The following is a 22,784-nucleotide window of genomic DNA, read 5'->3' on the forward strand; positions in this document are numbered from 1 at the left end:
TGGGGGTCTGCCCCGTGACCCTCCTTGACAGCGATCCGTAGACACTTCACGTGGCCTCAAGCTGCACCTGCTCTTGGTCTTGGTTCGATCTTCGGACGGGAATCTGACGTTTGAGAAGAAGCGCCGTCCCGCGGGTTTTGTTTTGCGCTCCGCACCGGCATAGGAATTCCAATACCGGAAGATAAACTTCCAGAAACGACAGCGTGAATTCCCTGGGCAGGAGGGGGAAGGCGTTCTTTATTATTTGCGAATGATGCGGGGCAGCAGTGTGTTGAGAAGCGACAATGCCAACGTCGAAGTCTGCACGCCACGAGAGGACTTCAGGAGAGAACGTGAAGTCGTTTGTGGAATCTTTCATTTATAAAAGGGGGGCACATAAAGCAAGGCATTGTAAAAAAAACCCGAAATGATGAACGAAGCAAAGTGCCGACTACACCGAGCATCTTCTTGTTTCCTCTGATCGTTAAAAAAAAGAGTCCGTGTAAGTTTTGCTAGTGCTCCATTGAAGTAGCGCGCACGACACGGGTGTAACTATATGGCCCCCATAGCTTTTGGTTGCATGGCACACAAAAAAAGGCCACGTGAAAAAAGAGCTTTATAGCTCATCAGATTCCTCCAGCATAAACAATTAAATATCAGGGACATTAATCCCATGCGCGAAACGAAACGGCTCCAAATCTTCTGAGAATAGCGAACTCGAGTCCTGATTGGTCAGGGTATTGGAAAGGGCGTGACTAATTTCCCCTGCAACGCCCCCTAGCAACGCCCCCTAACAACGCCCCCTAGCAACGCCCCCTTGACTACAGCATCCCAAACCCAACTGCTTTCGAACCTCTCTTAAAATGAGCGAGTGAGGTCGTGGGTGGACTTTAAAACGAAGTTGCTGGTTTCTGAATTGCCTTTGAATCAAATTCGTTTCGGTGGCGGTGGTGGTGGTGAGGGTGGGGTTGGGCGAGAAAATGAGCGCGGAGGAGGCCGACGAGGAGGCGAAGGCGGCGCCGCCGTCTGTGGAGTCGAGCGATCAGAGGGAGCGAATCGAGGCGCGGAGACTGAGAGTGGCGGCGAGAGTGGACGCCGCCAAGAGGTGAGAAGTTGACATCTACATGGACACAATCATCGTCATCGTCCGCATCATCGTGAACGGTTCTCAACGCACCTACGGAATGAAACGATACATAACGGGCGCGCTGAAACGCTCGTGCGCGTGACGATTTAAATGTGTTTGGCTGTTGTCGGGTGGTGGAGGGTCGTAACGACACAACATTGGGCCGGGTCATTACGTGGCCCGGCCTAACGGTACATTTCGAAGCATAATAACACAACGTGTAAAATTATCAGGGACATTAATCAGGTCTAGTAAAAGCTCATGTAAGCTTCAATGTTTTTTTTTTGCACTCATTTCTGTTTTGCTACATTAATCTGCTCTGTCTTCGGGGACGTCCATAAATAACGTCACGCGATTTTGGACACTTTTTTACCCCCCCCCTCTTCGTCACACGGCGTCACAAAAAGTCAGACCCCCCCTCAAATATGACGTCACAAAGCTCTGCCCCCCCCCCCAAAAAAAAACACACATGCTTCAAATCGCTTTAAACTATTGTCATTGTTGTGCGTATTTAATGTGGCGCTGCACTCTGATGTTATAGGAGAAAACATTTATTTAAAAATTCTATTTAATTAAGTAGAACGTGTCTATATTTATTTAAAGTTGCGCATTTTGATGTGACGTCACGTTTCTAAAACCTCCCCCCCCCATCGTCACACATCGTCACAAATGTCTGACCCCCTCCCCCCCCCCACAGGTGCGTGACGTCATTTATGGACGGCCCCTTATGATATTGCTTTTTAAATTTTGTGACCCAGATTACGCTTGCAAATGAGACTCATCCTGGTCTCCTGAGTCCGCACCTGTTTAAACAAATAAACTGAAACTGGTCAAATGAGGTATCTTACTATGATCATCAACACGATCAATATTAACATCAGCATAATACGCTGCGCCTAATCGTGACTCAATCGCCATCGTCGTCATCATGGACATCTAACACGAACGCTTTTCCTCCCACACAAATATGTCCGCTTTCACACAAATCCGTGGATACAGGGCAAATCTGGGTGAGACATCCAGCCCATCACTCGATGCCCTCACCCAGGGTGGCCAAGCCCAGCGCCGTGAGGAGGAGAGCCGCCAGGTGAGGCCCAGGACATGGACCCCCACACAGCCATTGAATAACAGCAGTCATATATAACAAATAATTTGTTATTGGCGGGATCAGCAATTGCTAATGTACAAGGTAATATAATTATAGGTACCTCACGCACACACAAGACACACACAAGGTACACACACACAATGCAGGCACACAAGGCATGCACAAGCGATATACACACAAGACACGACACAACCATACAAGGCAAGCACACACACACACAAGACACACACAAGGCATGCAAAGACAAAGATCCCTCATATAGCCTTAACAGACTGTTGGGGCAAGTGCTGTTAGCGAGTAGAACCGATGAAGGCTGACACGGCACACGAGGGGGTGAATGGCCGGCACCACGCCCGGCCGCCTTTGTCTCCGCAGTGGCGATGTTTACACACCGCACCAGATACTCATTTGAGGCTGACTAGACCTAGGGGAGGCTCAGGACCAGTTCAGATAATTGTCACTGGTGTTGGCCGTGAGCGGGAATCGAACCCGGGTCGCCGGGTTCGTAGCACAGCGTGCTAATATCACTACACTACTGCTCTCCATAAGTTATTAATATATACACACACACGGATGGTTCAAGTAATTATTTTAACCACAGAAAGGAGTTTAGTTTTTATTCATGAATATTTATGACTACTGATAATTTATAATATCAAGTGTAAATTTGATTGTTTGTATTTGTGAGGTGATGTGGTTTTTCTGCCTCGCTTTATTTTTCTGACTTACTGGGCACCTTGAGATATACTATACTGCATGAGAGGCGTGGTATATTATCTAAGTAATGATGGCGAGTTAAACAAATTTAAATCACTATTTCTACAAGGTGGTCCGGAAGCAGCTTGTGATAGCAAACGAGTTAATGTGCCTCCTTGCTAAAGTGAGCTCATCTGGCTGTTGCTGGCACAGAGGCTAGACAAGCTTCTGGAAGACGGCACGGAGCTGGTGAGCAATGTACGTGTGGCGGGGGATGCCAGAGAGGCACAGAGGCGCGCGCGTAACGAGGAAGCGCGAAGGCTGAGGTAGGCGAGAAGTTGTCATCATTGTCATTTTTACGTCATTTGCAGCCCATGGCTATGGTGTCATCGGCGTTCACCATAAATATTGTCATCCGAATCATCACAACCATTGTCACGACGATCACCATGGTGATCGTGACATCATAGTCGTCCTCAGCATCGTGACGATCATCATCATCATCACGCATAATCATAATCATGTTGCAACCATCAATAGGGCATTAGCAGCACTGTGCAGCGTATACAAGGGGCATCAGCAGTAACATTATCATTGTGGAACACTGCTAGCTCGCAGTGCATCACATTTAGTTGAAGAATGCTGTATATCTTTTTTGGTTCTTTCGGTAAAGTCACGTAGAATGATAATAAAATAATAAATTGATAAAATAAAATAACACAATAATATTCTCACGACGTTTCGGCCACAACACAGCACTCCAGCGCTGTCCTACCAGACAGTCTCGCCCCCTTCACCTGATGAAGGCCGCTTGTGTTGTGGCCGAAACGTCGTGAGAATATTATTGTGTTATTTTATTTTATCAATTTATTATTTTATTATCATTCTACGTGACTTTACCGAAAGAACCAAAGAAGATGAATCATTGCAGTCACGAAAGCTTTAAATCGAAATGCTGTATATGTCACTGGAACCCACATTTGTAATATTTAAATTAAGAAACTTTTAACATTATAGGGTGAGACCATCATACTTCTACACTTAAGAACTTAGTTTTAGTCAAATGTGACTGGTATCCTGTGGCTCAACTTTTTTGCCTTTTCTTTCTGAACGCAGCCTTCAATGGTGCAGTGTGCGAACATCGTTACTAGAGAATGAGCCAAAAATTTCCAATTACGACTTGGCTACTTCTTTAAGCACTATTTGTTACCTCCTGTCCCCTGAAGGAACAAACTAATGAATCAACAAAATAGGTTAATGAATCATTTACTCGTGCCATTGACACATCTCCAAACCTCTGCCGTTGCCGCTCAGGCTGGAGAAGTTAGAGTCGGAGGCCCGCGAAAGCCTCGAGAAATTTGAACGCATCGCCAGCGGTTGGCACGCGCCGCTCGGCGGCTTGAGGGACTTCAGGGGAAATACCACGGTGACCGCCGATGGGGCCGTCAACGCTGCCACCAACGGGACCAAGCGGGCCCTCCCCGTGCCTCAGGCGCTGCGAGACGCCCTGCATGCACAGCAGAAGCTGTGCGCCGCTCTCATCGAAGACAAGAACAAGCTCATCACTGAACTCGAGCAGGTGCCCTGTGAATGTGATAGGACAACAACGAGTGGAAAGCAAGAAAAATAATTAAATGGAAGGCAGGGTTAAGTGTCATGGTTGGGCTAGTGTTAAGGATGGGGTAGGCGTAGGGATATAGATAATGGCTGGTTGGATAGTTTGAGCGTTATGGGTAGGAGTAGTGTTCGATTGGCTAGTGTGGTTAAGGTTTGCACTAATGCTTGACTGCCTTACTTGTTGGAGTTAGGAGTGATTCTTATGTGCTTAACTTGTGATTGGCACTAGGGCTAATGTTTGTAGACTTGTGTGGATAGAATTCGCAATAGGGCTAGTGTCTAGTTGGCTAGTTGTGATTCGAGTAGGGCTCATGATTGGTTGGATACTGTGGATATGATTACAGAATTAATAAACATTTATTTTCAGAAGTCGCTTGAGGGAAATAGAGTAGCCAGAGAAAACACTGGCATACAAGGAAATCACATTCAAACATCATTGTACAAAGTAGATCAGCATCATACTTGCTGTACTGCCTCCTGCCAGTACCATCTCACTGCCCGTGCAATAATCTCACGTACATGGGGATGTGAGATTAGGGGAACTCGGCGCAGTCCACCAACGCCACCCCCGGAGCTCTGGATTACAGGCAATTTGTCACTGCAAATGCGAGACTCTGGGTTATGTCCGCATGCATGCGTGCTTGGTTATTTATGTATGTGTGTGTGTGCTCAGGAGCTCAAGACACACGATGAACAGTTTGTTCGAGACCTTAAGCGACAGGCGACCGACATAGAACTTCTCACGGAGCGGATGGAGGAGCAGGCACGCAGCGTTGCCCAGACATGCCGTGAAGAGATGACAAGCCTGGAGGTAGCGCTTGGCGTGAAGGAATATTGCCCTGTATACAAAAGTCTTGGGTTCGATCCCAACCCTGAAGCCTGTATAATTGGAATTTACATGTTCTCCGCGTAGTCATGTGGATTTTTCTCCAGCTCATCCGGATTTTCCCTGCACAATTAGAAACATGCGTTTAGATGATTTGGCTGCGATAAATGTCCACGTGATAAGGCCGCACCTTCGATGAGCACGGTTGGCTACGTATGGTTAGAAATAACTTCAATACGTACACAATGCTCCTAATATAACTGCAGTAAATGTCATTGCTTTGTCAATCCACGACTGGAGGAAGACCTTCCCATGCCATGCCGGTCATTGGGGGTTGTTTGATCTAACTTGTCCATGCTGGTCATTGTGGATTTGTGAAGGATGGTCCTAGCACTGGTTCAGGTATCACTTGCTTTTCATTTTAGCCATGGCTGGGAATTTTTTGTGCAGTCCACTAACCACTGCACCAACCATGCCACTGCCAGTACAAATAATAAAGCTGTTTATTCATGAAAGCCTCACTGAATTTTAGAACTTATTTCCAGGAGGGGTTCTTCTACAATGGAATGTTTGGCCATTCAATGAATGAGTGTTTGGCACATAAGCGGAAACCAAAGTACCCGGATAAAACTAACCACACTTACGAGGGAATGATGCTCAGAGCTCTACACAGATAGATACATTGCTGTGCTGCCATTTTCTGGCCACCATTAAAACCCAACCCTTAACGCCTAATATGCCCAGGCAGTCTCCCATCCAAGCACCTACCAAGCTCAAACCTGCTTATCTTCTGAGGTCTTATGAGATTGGGCACATTGAGGGTGATGTGGTCATAGACAAAATTACACAATTGGGAGGTACCATGGAATATTTAGCAATTTGCCATGATGACGCCTTGAATTTTTAATACGAATGTATTTTTTCTGTATTACTTCTATGCCTGTCCTTGCAGAAAGAGTTTGAAGCAGAGAGGCATGAGCTGCTGGAGAAAAACCGCAAGGAGTGGGAGCAAGCGACACACACCAGGCGAGACAGGGAGGTGAGTTCTCAAACAAACACCACCACACTATATGGCCAGCCCAAAAGCCCTGCTCTTACCCTAACCCTAAGTATAGCCCTTAACCCAAGGACTAATTCTCAAATATATGGTTCACTAAACTTTACCTCAACTATCAACCTAACATAATCCTAGTAGTATGTGCCCTTGCGAGGAACAAAGTGCATGCTATGAGGGGACGAGTGATTCTATATAGCTTCATAATTAAGAAATTTGCAAGTGATTTATAATACTTGCAAAAAAATTTGACCGCGATGCCGGCACACATGGAATAATGTCACGAGGTCTTTAGCTTCCACTGCGAAGCTGACAACACGTATCTTTTTACAGTTGTAGTGAGTTCAACTGAGTCGCAGACGCACTTCTTGGAGGCAACACATTTATTAAAACCAACACACGGGGTACTTACAACCCATTAACACATGAACAATCTATGGTGGTGGACCACCAGGCTAATACTCTAATTACACTGGAGTTAGCTACGACGAACCGGACCCTGGCCTGGGTCCCGGTCCACGTGTTGGTGACTCTTGCAGGACCAAGAACGTAGAACGTAGATTCTTCAGGATGAACAACAGCAGCCGGTCCCTCTTGGGGACCCGGCTTATATCCTCCCTGGCGTGGCTGGCTCCGCCCATAGCCACGACCACCTTCTAGAATCCTCTAGCAGGTTCTCGACCCTGACACGTGACCACCCCTAGCCCCCACTTGGGGCCCCTGTGTAGACTTTACCGGTCACGTGTCCTCTGGGGTCAACCAGAGCGCCATGGCCCTTGGTAACCCCATTCCCATGGCCGGCACTCTCACACCCTATCCTGTAGGGGTCGGCACTGCACGCAGAGCGTGGTGCCACTCAGCACTGTCGGACAGCGTTCAGCGAGCTCCTCTAGGGCTGGTAGTGCACCCACATATATGTGGTGCCCGCGATGGCAATGCATCGCACGCCGTGCCTCTCTCGAGCCGGCATTACACAGTGACATCCGCCATGTCACTACACAGTTTATACACCCGTAGCATGAGTCAGGGCGGCCACTGGGACTGAACCGTGACGCTTTGTAACAAGCGGCGAGCGTGCTACCGCCGGGCCACGTCGCCTTACTAGTCTGAGCCTGGCCATGGCTGTTTGTGACCACAGGAGCAGCAGCTGGAGGGGCGACTGCGTCGAGCCGAGGAGCAAGAGCAGCAGCTTCAGGACCTGCGGCGGCAGGGGGTGGAGGAGACCAACGAGATTAAGGAAAAGCTGGAGGGCGACGTGCAGGTGATCAATCATCAGTCAGCCAATTCATGAGTTAGTCCAACAGCTCATTAATTAATTAGTTAAACGGCATAAGTGATGATATGATTGGTGTATTGTAAATTGTGATGGTGTTGTTGATAGTGTTAACGCCAATGGAGATGATATTGATGACCATATAATTTTTTTTTATATTTTTCATGGATGATGATGGTGGTGGTGGTGATGTTGTCATTGTTAACTGTGATGATGATCATGTCAGTAATGTAGAATGATGATACTATAACATGCTCATGATGATTTTTCAAATGATAACTTCTAGTAGCACCATAGAGAATGAGTTACCTCTCACTGAGCGGATGGTTGACTGGGGGCATCTAACCAAAGGGTTTGGTTTCTGGATTGTAGAGAGCATGGAGGGGAGTAGAGTGAAATGAGACATGAGATGTAAAATAATGCATGGAGGGGAATGACATGAGGGTAGAGGTAGGAGAGAGCATAGAGGGGAGTAGAGTGAGATGGAGCGGGGAGAGGTAGGCAGGGGCGAGTTCATATAGAATCTTGACGTTGGTGAGTGTGATCTTGAAAGTGATCCGATATTGTATTGTCAGCATTAGGGTGATGTGGTCTCATTTATGGGTGCTAGTCTGGCAGCGGCATCTTAGATGATCTGGAGTTTAGAGATGAGGAATATGGGGGGGCCGTGGAGGAGAGGTGTGTAAGCCGAGTCAAGATATGATGAAGGCATGAGTGAGGGTCGAAGCTGCAGCTGGTGAAAGAAATGAGAAATGCAGGAGATGTTGCACAAATGAAAATATGAGGTTCTGCAAAGTTGAGTTATGATGTTACACAATGATGACATTGAACATTTACGATGATCTTGTTCATATGAAATGACGATGGTAATATAATAAAGTTACGATAATCATGTCAATAAAAATAATGGTGATTATTGAAAATGATCATTCTAGATTTGAAGTTTTCGTGACTGCAAGGATTCATACTCTTTGTTTTTTTCGGTAAAGTCAGGTAGGTAAAATAAAATGAATGAAAACAACTAAATTAAATCACGACGTTTCAGAGGCAACACAAGCTTCCGTCTTCAGGTGGAACAGAAAATGATCATGTTGATATTGTAAAACAAGGATCCATATTTGCTTGGTCTCAACGATGTTGACTGACACTCCAGGCCCTGCAGCAGCAGCTGCAGCAGATGAAGGCTACATACCAACTAAACCAGGAGAAGCTTGAGTACAACTTCCATGTGCTGAAAAAACGTGATGAAGAGAATGCCTTGGCCAAGGCTCTGCAAAAACGCCGGCTCACCAGGTAGCACCACACTTGTGTGTGTGCATGTGTATGTTGCACCTACACTCCTGGAGCTGGGCGGCTAAAATGCAGCAAGTTGGCAAAGCAGGGGACACAGATGGTGCATCTGCCAGTCGTTTCAGTCAGTCAACCCATGGCACCTGGAACTGTCACGTGACCTCCAGTTAGCGAGCCTTCGACACTTCACGTGGACTCGGAGTGCACCGAGCATGATTCACTCCCAGAAGGCTGTGTGGCTGATGAGTTGCATAAACATACTTTTTTTAATGTGGTGAAACAAATATGGAAGATGAGGTATTAATTATGTACTTACAACGAAGTAGGGTTGAGGCATGTTGAATTAGTTTTTTTAATCAATTTTACTTAGATGTAGTTTTAGCCCTTGCTGGCCAATTCTACTGAGAAAACAAATGCACTTTTCCTAGAAATGTTTTATTCAGCTGTGAGGTGTGCCAAATACCTGTTTTAAAAAGAATAAGCGTTTTCTAGTACTCAGTCGTTGAATTGTGTTCATCATGACTATCTTGACTTAATTGTTTGGCCGCACCGATACGTTGGTTCCTGCTGGCAGCCCACTCCTAAAAGCACCACGATTTTTTTGTGAATATGAATATATAGAGATTGTTAATACTGCACTTGAACGTGGGCCCTACAGGCAGCAGGATTTGTTAACTTCCTTGAAGGCCCGTTACGCCAAGATGGAGCGGCAGTACAAGGACGAGAACTTGTCTTTGGCGAGCGACTTCACACGGATGTCCGAGGAGCAGCAACAGGTGCATAGCCTCACCAGGTGAGAGGTTGGCACACGCGGGCGAGTGACTCCCACTGAGACCTTAATTTCAGCCGCAGCTGTCCAGGGGCTGAGTTTCTGAAAGTATTTAGGTTGTGGTGGGATAATGGGATTGACGGAAAGTAAATAACTGTTGGGGGGGGGGGGGGTAAGTGCATATTTAAGTCTGTGATACATACCCTCATATACGTATGTTGAACTTTTTTCGCACCGTACGTATCCATCCGTGCTAAAATTGGAGGTGCGGGGGAAGGACAACAAACTAAGTACAAAAAGCAGTTAAAAATAAATAGCTCCAGTGGCTTCCTAATATCGGAAGGAAAAGCGATCCAGACGACCGCAGAAGCGCATCTGAAAGTGCGCGATGCAGTGACCGTCTTTGTTTGATGGTTAGCCAAAAGCCACTGTGAGGTTGACCGGAGTTCGCGCGATGGTTTATGCTCCTTGACGTTAGCCTTATCAATCACCGTTCACCTCCCACCATTGCGACGCAGACACTTTGGCGGTGTGGACGCGCGCCGTTTCCGTGGCGTGTGGCTCATGGCGGAGGAGGAGGCGCACCGCCTCGCTCGCCGGGCCCTTGACGCCGACCGCGCCATCACCGAGCAGCAGCTGGGCCTGGACTGGGAGGCCCCCCCTGACTCCGACGCCCTCCTGGGGGGGCCCAGTCGTCTCGCGGGCAGCCACCGGACGGCCGCAGAGCTCGCCAAGAGCGTCCTCACCACGCCCGGTGAGTAGCCGCAGGGGGACACACTGCTGTCCGTTGCAGCGGTAGTAGGGATTAGGAGTGTGATGATTATTTAATTTTAAGTGTACGCTAGGCAAACTCTATCTGTTGAACTCTTAAACCATAACACTGTGTGTGATTCCCAGAGAGATAAATAATGTGACGCCTCCATAATTACTATCAACTCTAGTTATATTATAGAAAAAGTTACGGCTTTAATTCGTAAATCCCTTGACTAGCTCCGAGCCACGTGCTGTTATGCATAAATGCTTGTTTTTTGTAATTTGGAGTGGCACTGTGTCTGTTGAAGGAGGGCTGAAACAAGAGGACAAGGAGGAGGAGGAAAAGGTTAGAGAGACAGAGACATCGAAAGAAGGGAGGGAATCTCCGGCACTTACCCCTGCAACGCTGAAACGAATCCTAGAGCTGCTCAGCGATGAATCGGTAAGTGTCCATGACTTTTGTAATCAACAGTAATGCTTTGTGCTTGTCTAGAAGGTTAAGCCACAAGTGAGTCTTGGTGTGTGTATGCGTGGTAGAGCAGTGACATAGTGGTTAGTGCACTGCACTCTGAATGCTGTGACCTGGGTTTAATTCGCAGTCATACACAACATCAGCGGAAAGTGGTGTCCTATCCTGCTTGGCCTTTGCTAGGTCTAGTCAGCCCTAAATGAGTACCTGGTGTAATTTGTACACATCAGCACTGGGGGGACAACAATTGCATTGTGTTCTTAGCTCTTTTGGTAAAGTCATGTTGAAGGGAAACAATAAAATGGTAAAATATATATAAAACAATAAAAATTATCACGACTTTTCGACCATAACACAACGGTCGTCATCAGGTGTGAAAAAACCAACGGCAAGAAACATTTGAAAGAAGTGTCGGTTTGCATTAATTTATTTATTTTTAACGGTGTATTTATTTATTAAAAACGTCAGCGCCACGCGCAGCGATTTGGCAGTTTATTTAGAAGGACGAGTCCATCTATGTTCTGAAAAGAGGAGGGGGGAGACGAAAAATTAATGTATGCTGTCTGAAAGCCACCATAAGCGTGAACAATCAATTAAGACCTGAAATGGTTTATCAAATCCTTCCAATGATTGCTAAGCCAGAATCCATCTTCTCGGTTGAAATTGTCTCTGTGCTTGTATATGTGGATAGCCTCATGAATGAATCTCTCATGGTAGCCAGATGGCTTACAAAGAACCTCTGTCTTGGAAAAGTCAATGTCATGTGAGCCTACTGAATTATACCAATGATCTGCCACGGCCGAGGTGTTGGTCCTACCGTGTTTAAGGTCTGCTTTGTGTTCACGAATGCGGTCCGAGACATGGCGTTTGGTTTCTCCAATGTAACTACTACCACAGAGGCAACTTAGTTTGTAGACACCAGGGTACTGTATGTCCGGAATCACATATTTTACAGACGGAACCAGATCACGGATTCTATGTAATGTGTTGAAACGGACCTGGATCTTGTGTTTATTCAAGATTTTGGAGATCTTTTTTGTGATCCCCGCAATGTAGGGTAAAGTGATGGTTTTGAAAGGCTCCTCAAGAGGGTCCTTCTTCATGGTTTGAGTGATAGCTTTGCGGATTGTATAGTCGGAGTAACCATTAGCCTTAAGAGCTTGGTGTACGTGCTTGAGTTCACTGCCTATGTGTTCCTGGTCGGATATGCATTGGGCTCTATGGTACAGAGTCTTGATGAGAGAATTCTTCTGTGATGGATGGTGGTGGGAATTCGGTTTCAGATAAGCATCCGTATGGGTAACTTTCCTGTAGGCAGAGTGGCTCATTGAACCATCAGGTCTCTTTTTTATTAGGACATCCAAAAAAGGTACAAACTAAGTTGCCTCTGTGGTAGTAGTTACATTGGAGAAACCAAACGCCATGTCTCGGACCGCAATCGTGAACACAAAGCAGACCTTAAACACGGTAGGACCAACACCTCGGCCATGGCAGATCATTGTTATAATTCAGTAGGCTCACATGACATTGACTTTTCGAAGACAGAGGTTCTTTGTAAGCCATCTGGCTACCATGAGAGATTCGTTCATGAGGCTATCCACATATACAAGCACAGAGACAATTTCAACCGAGAAGATGGATTCTGGCTTAGCAATCATTGGAAGGATTTGATAAACAATTTCAGGTCTTAATTGATTGTTCACGCTTACGGTGGTTTTCAGACAACATACATTAATTTTTCGTCTCCCCCCTCCTCTTTTCAGAACATAGATGGACTCGTCCTTCTAAATGAACTGCCAAATCGCTGCGCGTGGGGCTGACGTTTTTATAAATAAATAAATACGCCGTTAAAAATAAATAAATTAATGCAGACCGACACTTCTTTCAAATGTTTCTTGCCGTTGGTTTTTTCACACCTGATGACGACCGTTTGTGTTATGGTCGAAACGTCGTGAGAATTTTTATTGTTTTATATATATTTTATTATTTTATTGTTTCCCTTCAATGTGACTTTACCGAAAGAGCTAAGAATATGAATTACTGCAGTCACGAAAGCTTTAAATCAAAAAAATGCATTGTGGTTCTAGCCACACCACCCCTTTGTGTGCTGTGCCAAATTTAACAGGTGCTTGTTAACAGTACTTGCTCCAAGAGCCTGTTTGGCTATTAAGGGATCTTTGACTTCTGCTAACTAAGTTCCTCTCACCTGACAAAAACATTGGTTACATCACCACCACTTTGCGGCAAATGAGACTGCTGCTGCTGTCATTTTGTGTGCAAAGGAATAAGTTTCAGGATTTGCATATATAAGATGCTTATATGCCTTAGCAACTCAAAACGTCTTCCATTACATCTCATCTCAACCATTACAATGCCCTCCTGTAATCTAGCCAAGGGGACCCCCAATCGCAGCTGTCACTGCGGGCACAAGGTGAACGTAGCAGCGGCCTTGGAATATGAATTAGCCTTCTAGTAGGGGGAAATTTCTGCTGTGTGGTGCTTCCCAGTCACATAATTTCCAAGTATTTTTTTTCAGATTTGATTAATATTGGCAAGGGGGGCCTGGGTGCGATTCCCGACTCGGGTGCCTTTTCTGTGTGAAGTTTGTATATTCTCCCTCTGTTCTGCATGTTTTCTTTCCGGGTTCTCCAGTTTCCTCCCATAACAACAACAACAACAAAACATGATGTAACTGGTATTGGCCAAACATCTCAATGCTGAAATATTACCAACTGAGATTACACTGTTAAAACGTGGCTGGACCCTGATGAATAACAGTCTTGAGATTCAGTGATACTTTTCTAGGTAAACAAGTGTAAATAAATAAATACATGAATAAAACCGAAACTAAACTATTCTTTACTTTACCAGGTAAGGCACACTGAGCCAGGTAGCTCTTTTTCAAGAAGCGACCTGGCCACAAATGATAGCTCAACGAAGTGGCTAATCACGTGTAAATTTATAACAGCCAAATACTCTAAACGCATGTTGTTTATAAATGTGGAGGGGAAAAACTGGAGGACTCGGATAAAAATTCACGTGACCACGGTGAGAGAGAACATGCAAACTCCAAATATGCAGGTGTCAGGGTTGGGATCGAACCCACGATCTGTATACCAGGCGAGGTAGTTAACATCTCGCCACCGCAGCACCCACATTATAAATGTAATGTCCAGCACTGCCATTCTCCCCCAGGGTTTCTTGGTGGAGCAGAAGCTGCTGAAGCTGCTGGAGCCTCTACCTCGAGACGAGCGCTCCCTTCTGACGCTGCACACCGTCCTCACCGTGAGTCCCATCGTGAACCGTCCACCCCCGTGATCTTCAATGCAACACAAGTCCTCCTGCCCTCCCATCGCCGCACGTGAATAAGAACTCACGCTTTCGTTAACAACACTACTGTGTTCTTAAAAGGAAAGAAATATATAGCAGGTGACGTTTCAGCCAATGGGTCTTATTCATGGCATGTAGATCATAATAGAGTGAATACGAGTCACTTCCAAAGTGCCTCGTGCTGAAATGAGCGCCGGGTGGTTGTAGGTTTGTCACAATTTATCTAATAAAAGTGATTGTTATGCTCATGTTACATGCATTAGACTCTACACACATGTGATAATTGTGGTTTTGGGGTGATTAGATAAAAACAATGAATACGTTTTTTATTTCTATAATATATATTATCTGCAGGTATTATGCTAAGCAATTTTACGTAACATTTTTGAATGGAAAATCATCTATTACTACACGTACAACTTTGTGCATGTATCCTCAGCATTAAAAGCGATTTTGACAAATCTTTGCTTAATTACCTGCATTTTATTTATATACAGTTTATTGTATAATACATTCATAATATACATGGGGCTGGTTCAGGTAATCTCTTCAACCTGTAGTTGTTTCCAGCCTGTATGTATTTTCCGGTTGTGTGATGGGTTTTTTCGTCATTGACAGGAAATGTCTAATTTTTATTATTTTTCCCTTGAGGCAAGTACTTTGGGCATCCCCATAACTTAAATGTACAATATGTTATCTTCATATATTGGGCTCCGAGCGGCATAGAGCAGCAGTGAACGTTGATGACTGTACTGTACGAATGAGTCCTAATGAGAACAAAACTAGTCTTTAGTTGCTTCTTTGTTTCACTGCTTCCTCTTGAGAGCAATAAACAAGCTCACCTGTTCCCAGTTTGTGGTTTAGACAAGGCTCGGAGTACTGTAAGTGCAATGTGGTGGTCACATGAACATGCATGCAAGGCATGATGGGAGTCATTCCTTCCTCATGTTTGCGATTTATAACAGGGTCCTGGGGTAGCAAATCAAACTCTACACATCATGAAACCCATCGATCTATCATAAACACGCAAAATAAATATTTCTTTGTTTCACTGCTTCCTCTTGAGAGCAATAAACAATACTCTCTGGTTCTTTCGTTAAAGTCACGTAGATAGAAAAAATAATAAAAGAAACACGACGTTTCGGTCACAACACAAGCGTCCGTCATCAGGTGAGAAAATGATCTGCTGTTGTGGCTTTATATAGGCACGGGAGGGGGGGGGAAGGGGGAGTTTGTAGAGTCGTGGCTGCAGGAGTTCACAGGGAGAGAGGGGAGGGTTTGTGACGTGCAGGGAGGAGTGGGGATGGAGAAATTAGCATGTCAATGTGCTTTAATTAGTAACCGAAAACAAAACAAAAAACTAAAACGGCACGGGTGGGTGAGTGAAAATCACAGCAGTTAAAACTTGACGTGGTTTACATCATTAGACTTTTGCCAGTACAAAATGTAATAATAGGGTTTTTCCCCTTTTTTCTGGCAACAAAACTGAAACCTTTTTACAAGGATTCATGTCTGCATTAACCACAATACCTGCAGTCAAAATGCAAACAAAAAACATACTATGATAATATACTATGATAATATACGCCAAAAGGCGTCATCTGGTCGAGCACCAATTGGGTCGAGGCTCAAAAGAAAGCCGTCCCTTGGTGTGGACTAATCAGTTTCAAGGACAATGCATATATTATAATAGTATGTGTTTTGTTTGCATTTTGACTGCAGGTATTGTGGTTAATGCAGACATGAATTCTTGTAAAAAGGTTTCAGTTTTGTTGCCAGAAAAAAAGGGGAAAAATCCTATTATTGAAATGGTTTATCACGTCCTTCCAATGATTGTTCAATCTGAATCCATCTTCTCGATACAAGTCTTGTCTGTGTTTGTATATCTCGATGGCTTCATGAACAAATCTCTGATGGTAGCCCAAGGGTTTGCAGAGCACCTTGGTCTCGGAGAAAACAATGTCATGTGTCCCCACAGCGTTGAAACAATGATCCGCCACCGCCGAGGTGTTGGTTCTACTGTGTTTCAAATCCGCTTTGTGTTCGCGAACCCGGTCTGAGACATGTCGCTTCGTTTCACCATTGTAACTGCTGCAGCAGACACAACTCAGCTTGTAGACACCAGGACATTGGATTTTGTGTACTGTATTGAACCGAACTTGGATCTTGTGTTTGTTCGAGATTTTGGAAATCCGTTTGGTAACCCCTGCTATGTATGGCAAGGTGATGGTTTTGAGCAATAAACTAGCTCGCCTGTTCCCAGCTTGTGGTTTAGACAAGGCTGGGAGCACGGTAAGTGCAATGTGTTGGTCACATTACAAGCGTGCAAGGCTTGATTGGAGTCATTCCTTCATCCTGTTTGCGATTTTCAACAAGGTCCTGGGGCAGCAAAGCAAACTTTTCATACCATGAAACCCATCACTATATCATAAACACACAAAATAAATCCTGATGATGACCGTTTGTGTTATGGTCGAAACGTCGTGAGAATTTTTATTGTTTTATATATATTTTATTATTTTATTGTTTCCCTTCAACGTGACTTTACCGAAAGAGCTAAGAATCTAAAAATAAATCCTCTTTTATTTTCAGCTTAAATATCTAAATTCTGCATGAGGCTTATTAAAACTCAGTAAACATGCCAAAATACATATGAACCACTTTGCTTTTATAACCACTGTTTTGAACTAGTGGTGGTCATACGGAGAGACTCACCCTGACCATGTGAAAGTGGAATTTTCAACACTAGCTCAGTAGTTGCCAGCGGACATGAGCGCCACCCCTCACTTGAGCATGAAGGCACTCTTTGACTTTTTTGTCTTTTTAATCTTTTGAATGGCGCTCGCCTGTGCCTTGTCTTCAGGCTCTGGGTTTGGAGACGGAGGAGGACGTGAAGAAGCTCGCGGAATTCTTCCTGGCATTCGGAAAGGAGCGGAAGGCGGAACGTGCGCAACTCTGTGCTGCCGTGAAGGTAGTGCTCGTCCATAGTGCTGGGGGTGTGTTCCCGATTGTACGATGAATCCGAAACGTGTGGAAATTGAGCCTAAATATAAAGTTTGGATTGATCGGAAAGTATGACATTGTGGAAATTGACGTGACTTTTATTACACAACTTCCGTGGCTTTTCCTGCCAAAATCGGTGTCACATGACACTGAGCGACGTCACTTTTATTAGCACGAAGACACATTACAATTATTACATATTATACATTTTCCAACATTATGAAAAAAAGATCAAAAATTGTCCCAATAATCGGAAATGTGAAATGTACAAATATAAAATTCATCCATCCATACATATACATACATACAAGGTAAAGATCATATTCACACGCTGCTGCGATGGTGTCAACTTGTGCAGGGAAGTGAAAGGGCTGCCTCTTTGAAGAAGGAGGACGGAGAGGCTGTAGCTGCCAAGGTTGAGGAGGTAGGCGGAGGAAGAGAGAGAAAGGAGGAGAGAGATGGAGAGCAGGTGAGAGAGCGAGAGGAGGAGAGAGATGCAGACGGGAGGAATGGAGGGGAGACAGAAGGAGGAGAGCAGCCCTGGGCGCCCACAAGCGATGATCTCATCGACCCCGACGATGTCTTGTTGGCTCTGAAGCTGTTCATGAAGGAGCATCGCAAGCCCAACAGGTGTGCTCGCTCATTCATCCGTCTTCATGCTCATGATTTAAGTTCCACTCATCAATAATGCAACACGATACCATATGTCATTATATACCGTATAAATGCCAGCACATCTTAAGACGCTGTACGGAAACAATGAGCATACTTATATGATAGAGAGTAGGCAGAGGAGAAAAGGAAGGTCTCTTTGATTCACCGCTGCTTGTTGGGATGGCTACATTTTCAACTATTTTTTAACTCGTGCCATAAACGATAACGCACGTAACAATACGGATTTGATGCTAGGCCCTGCCAAATAAGTGTGATTGATCACGCAAGTTTGCTGCTGCTGGGCCTACCCCTATCTTTCATTCACTTTATATGTTTTTATCTCGGCAATAAAGAGGTCCAGGGAGCCTGGGCCTGATTTTCAACGCCAATCATACTGCTTCATAAAAAAATAACAGACAAATTTGTGCAGTTTTTACTTTGAAAATCGGTGTGCGAGGTAACAGGGTTTAAACATCGTCAGCAACCAGCTTAAATCGGTGGGGTCGGCAAATCTGCTTCTGAGATAACTGCAACGAGGCCTCTACTTTGCGCTAAAACTCCCACTTGTCGCGCTGCCGTGGGACGGGGCTACGTGGGCGGCAGGAGCGGGTTTGAGCGAGCGCTGCTGGAGGCCGGGCTGGGTGAGCGCGACGAGGAGCGGGATCAGGAGTATTGGCACCAGCTCGCCGGGATCATACCCGACGAGCGCCTCACAGTGTGGGACGCGCTGCTGCAAGGCCTCGACAAGTACCAGTGAGTGTGTGTGTTTGTTTTGTGCATGCCTTGTGCTGGCCACCCACCCTCATGCGTACCGTGCTGACCTTCATAGGTGCTCGCTAACAGCACTTGCCCCAACAGTCTGTTAAGGCTATACGGGGAATCTTTGTCTTTGCATGCCTTGTGTGTGTCTTCTGTGTGTGCGTGTGCATGCCTTGTATGGTTGTCTAGTGTGTGTCTTGTGTGTTTTTGTTGCTTGTGCATGCCTTGTGTGTGTGCCTGCATTGTGCGTGTGTACCTTGTGTGTCTTGTGTGTGCGTGAGGTACCTATAATTATTAGATCACCCTGTACATTACCAATTACTGATCCAGCCGATCACAAATTCTCCACATGGGCCATAATGTATACGTACATCCCATTTTTCAATCCACTACTGAATGAGGGCCCCCTCCCCCCCCACACTGGTCAGTGCAGGTTGGTGAAGGTAGGGGAAGCACAGGACAACGATGGATCATTGCTGCACTGATATGCTGCCCACGTGCATGGTGGTTGCCCTTCAAAGCACTGTCTATATCTCAACCCTGCTCGGCTTCTGAAGTCTGACGGGACGAGTTGGTAATAGGTGGGACTAATAGTAGGTGGCCACAAACAAGACTACACCTCTTTGTCTACACCGTGTGGAGTGCAGCACGGTGCTGAGTGCCAGAGAGGGCCTCGTCGGTGAGACCGAAGCGCTCAGGCGGCAGAACGCGGAGCTGCGTTTGCTGCTGCAGCAGTACATGCATACGCGGGTAAGACGTGCAGTACACTGGAGACACAACGCACGCAGCACATGCTGAGATCCACAACACACCATATACACGTCATGCCACGCACACCACAATAACAGCCGCCATATTCCACTAAGCGGTGGTAACGTCATCACAGAAATTTGTGCCAGGCTAGGTGTACTTTGAGGCCACGTGAAGTGCCGAAGGCTCGCTGATAGGAGGTTACAGGACAGACCCAGGTACCATGGGTTGACTGACTGAGATGACACATGCCATATACACCACTTACTGATATATACACAATGCCACACACAAGTCACAAGCTGATGTACACGCCACACCATGCATGTGTAGTGACATCGTGGATGTCACTGTGTGGTGCCGGCCCTAGAGAGGCACGGCGTGCGATGTACTCACATCACGGACATCACGTATGTATAGACATCGTGGATGTCACTGGGTAATGCCTGCTCTAGCGAGGCACGGCGTGCGATGTATTGCCATCGCGGATACCCCGTATATGTGGGTGTAGTACCAGCCCTAGAGGGGGCTCGGTGAGCGCTGGGTCACAGCGCTCAGTGGCACCACGCGTAGCGTGCAGTGCTGACTCCTACAGGAAGGAGTGTGAGAGTGTCAACCATGGGGTGAGGTTACCCCAGGCCATGGCACTCTGGTTGACCCTGGAAGGCACGTGACAAGTAAAATCTACACAGGGGCCCCAAGTGGGGAGCTAGGGGTGGTCACGTGTCAGGCGAGATCCTGCTAGAGTATTGGAGAAGGTGGTCGTGGCCAAGGGCGGGGCCAGCCACGACCAGTGAGGATATAAGCCGGGTCCCCAGAGGGACCGAGGTTGAGCGTTGCTGTTGTCATCCTGAAGATCTATGTTCTACGTCCGAGAAGAGTCACCAACACGTGGACCTGGACCCAAGCTGGGGTCCGGTCCGTTGTAGCTACTCCCAGTATAGTTAGTGTAGTTAGCCTGGTGGTCCACCACCATAGTGTGTAGTTAGTCTGGTGGTCCACCACCATTGGGTGTAGTTAGCCTGGTGGTCCACCACCATAGTGTGTAGTTAGCCTGGTGGTCCACCACCATAGTGTGTAGTTAGTCTGGTGGTCCACCACCATAGTGTGTAGTTAGCCTGGTGGTCCACCACTATAGGGTGTTATCTGGTAAAGGGGCAGTTACCCCTTTGTGTTAAGTGTGTTGGTATTAATAAATGTGTGTTGCCTCCAAAGAGTACGTCTGCGACTTAGTTGAATCCACTACACATGCAACATGCTCGGTTTTAGGCAGTATGGCAACAAAGGCAAAATAAAAAAATAATAACTAGAATTAATAATTAATGATTAAAATGTACAATAATTATCAAGGACAATGACATTAATAGCTCTGCACTTCACTATTATAATAATAAAAAATATATAATGTTCAACCATATGTTAGTCCACTGCTGGATGAAGGTTGTGCCAGTAATGGGGGTTATTTGACCATACTTAACCATGTGCCGGGCAATGTGGGTTGGTGAAGGGAGGAGGCCATAATTAGTTCAGATATTACTTGCTACTACTATTAGCCATAGCTAGGAAATGGACTCAGGTGAACGGGTTCATAATGCAGTGTGCCCTCACTTTTTATATCTCCTGAGTCTCTACACTCCCCTTCTGCATATCTCTTTCTCTCACATCCACAAATCTCCCTGCACTGCCCCCCATGCCCCACTCACTCCACGCTTTCCTGTGCAGGTAAACCCCGAGATGCAGGAGCCCTCTTCTAAATCCTTCGAATGGGCTGTCCTGCCGTGATCACCGAACGAGGCCGGGGGTCAAACGAGAATTAAGTGAAGATCACCCGCGAGGAGGCGAGGAGGTGCTGGAGGGACAAAAGGTCACAGCCACTGCTCCAATTACTTGGGGTGCGAGAAGAAGTGAGGAGGCTTCAGAGAAGGCGAGGAGGCTTCAGAGGGACAAAGAGTTACAATTAATGCCCCCGATACTTGGAGTGTGAGCGTATATTTTGTAATTTCTGGTAATTTCCATGGCCAATTGTCAAAGCACTCCTGCTAAGGTGGACCTCAAAGACCATGAAATGTCATCACTCACAAGTGACAACCGAAATCTGAATTTGATACATTTTCCTAGAAAATAAATTAATAACGCAGCCTGTGCAACTACATTCACCTATATGCCCCTTATAAAGGAAGTCACGAATATCAAGTTCAATAAGTAGATGTCAATCGTTTGGTTAAATAAAGGACAACAACTGAAGAAGCTGTTCAATAAATAATAATTATTGGCTGGTGAAGCCTGCATTGACACTGTGAGTGTTCACAGGTGAAACATGTCAGGCCGAGACAGCTGGAGTCTGAAGCTTGGCACTTTCACTTTTCTAGTGCTCACTAGCTTGTTCAACATAGGGCACCTATGTATCTACTTCCAGTGGCTACTATGAAATGATAATGTGCCAAGGAGAATAATGGTCGATTTTATTTTGTCAGGAGAGTGGGAGCAAGGGGAAAACCAGAGCAATGGCTCTAACTCCAAGAAGTGTGGGTTTCAGATATTGTCGTTCTCACATTCGCCTGAAATCCTTTTACTTTCCCGCATTTTTATTTTGCTTTTGAGTTATTAAAATACATTTTCCAAATCACCTATTTTTCCACGTTGGATTTATTTGCAGTTGCAAAGTATCAAGCGTCTGATAATTACGATACAGTGATACCCCGGAGATCGAACTTAATTCGTTCCAGAAGGCCATTCGAACACCGATTTGTTCGAACACCGAATTAATTTTCCCCATAAGAATTCATGTAAATGACATTAATTTGTTCCAGACAATAAATCTCTCATTATAAAGCATTTTTACACGAAGTTTACAGTAATTACATGCATAAAATCATTTAAAAAAAAACAAATAAATGGAATAAATGAATAAATATATGGAATAAATGAAATAAATGAAAATTTAACTTCACTTTACCTGTAGTAAAGAGAGTTGATGGCTTGAGTGGAAGGTGGTGAGAAGGAGGTAAAACCTTTGTCTGGGCAAGCGTCACGCACGCTGCTGCCCACACGCGTCTCAGCCGTACAGGTTCTTTCAAGTCGCGATTGCCCGTTCGACCTCCGAATTTCGTTCGCTTTCTGGGGCAAAAAACGTTCTGAAATATCGTTCGAACACCGATTTTGTTCGAGTTCTGGTGCGTTCGATCCCCGAGGTTCTACTGTATAATGTGCAGCCCTTTGTCAATCCACTGCTGAATGTAGGATTCCCCCAAGTTGTGTCAATCGCAGGGGCTATATGACCATACTTCACCACACTAGTCAGTGCGAGTTGGCAAAAACGGGGTCTCGC

At 45.6% G+C, this 22,784-nt stretch overlaps 1 protein-coding gene across 1 annotated transcript; it reads left to right on the forward strand.

Annotated features, from left to right (window-relative positions):
• Nucleotides 1–15: 15 nt before the first annotated feature.
• DRC1 (dynein regulatory complex subunit 1) lies at nucleotides 16–22,082 on the forward strand. Its single transcript, XM_032961644.2, has 17 exons — nucleotides 16–1,084; nucleotides 2,105–2,192; nucleotides 3,123–3,235; nucleotides 4,224–4,488; nucleotides 5,200–5,337; nucleotides 6,305–6,391; nucleotides 7,545–7,667; nucleotides 8,833–8,972; nucleotides 9,628–9,762; nucleotides 10,257–10,492; nucleotides 10,800–10,933; nucleotides 14,156–14,245; nucleotides 17,154–17,261; nucleotides 17,652–17,923; nucleotides 18,551–18,700; nucleotides 19,354–19,456; nucleotides 21,179–22,082. The coding sequence occupies exons 1-17, from the start codon at nucleotides 960–962 to the stop codon at nucleotides 21,236–21,238; spliced, it is 2,367 nt and encodes a 788-aa protein (XP_032817535.2). The 5' UTR covers nucleotides 16–959; the 3' UTR covers nucleotides 21,239–22,082.
• Nucleotides 22,083–22,784: the final 702 nt, after the last annotated feature.

The sequence above is a fragment of the Petromyzon marinus genome, chromosome 27, assembly GCF_048934315.1.
Source record: "Petromyzon marinus isolate PM22_M1 ecotype Great Lakes invasive population chromosome 27, UKy_Petmar_22M1.pri1.0, whole genome shotgun sequence".
Taxonomy (NCBI): Eukaryota; Metazoa; Chordata; class Hyperoartia; order Petromyzontiformes; family Petromyzontidae; genus Petromyzon; species Petromyzon marinus.

Excerpts from the sequence above, each read along its gene's own strand:
- DRC1 (XM_032961644.2), top strand. The coding sequence starts at position 960 with ATGAGCGCGGAGGAGGCCGACGAGGAGGCGAAGGCGGCGCCGCCGTCT. Across the intron at positions 6,392-7,544 it reads ACACCAGGCGAGACAGGGAG|GAGCAGCAGCTGGAGGGGCG; the intron begins GTGAGTTCTCAA and ends TTGTGACCACAG. Across the intron at positions 9,763-10,256 it reads CAGGTGCATAGCCTCACCAG|ACACTTTGGCGGTGTGGACG; the intron begins GTGAGAGGTTGG and ends ATTGCGACGCAG.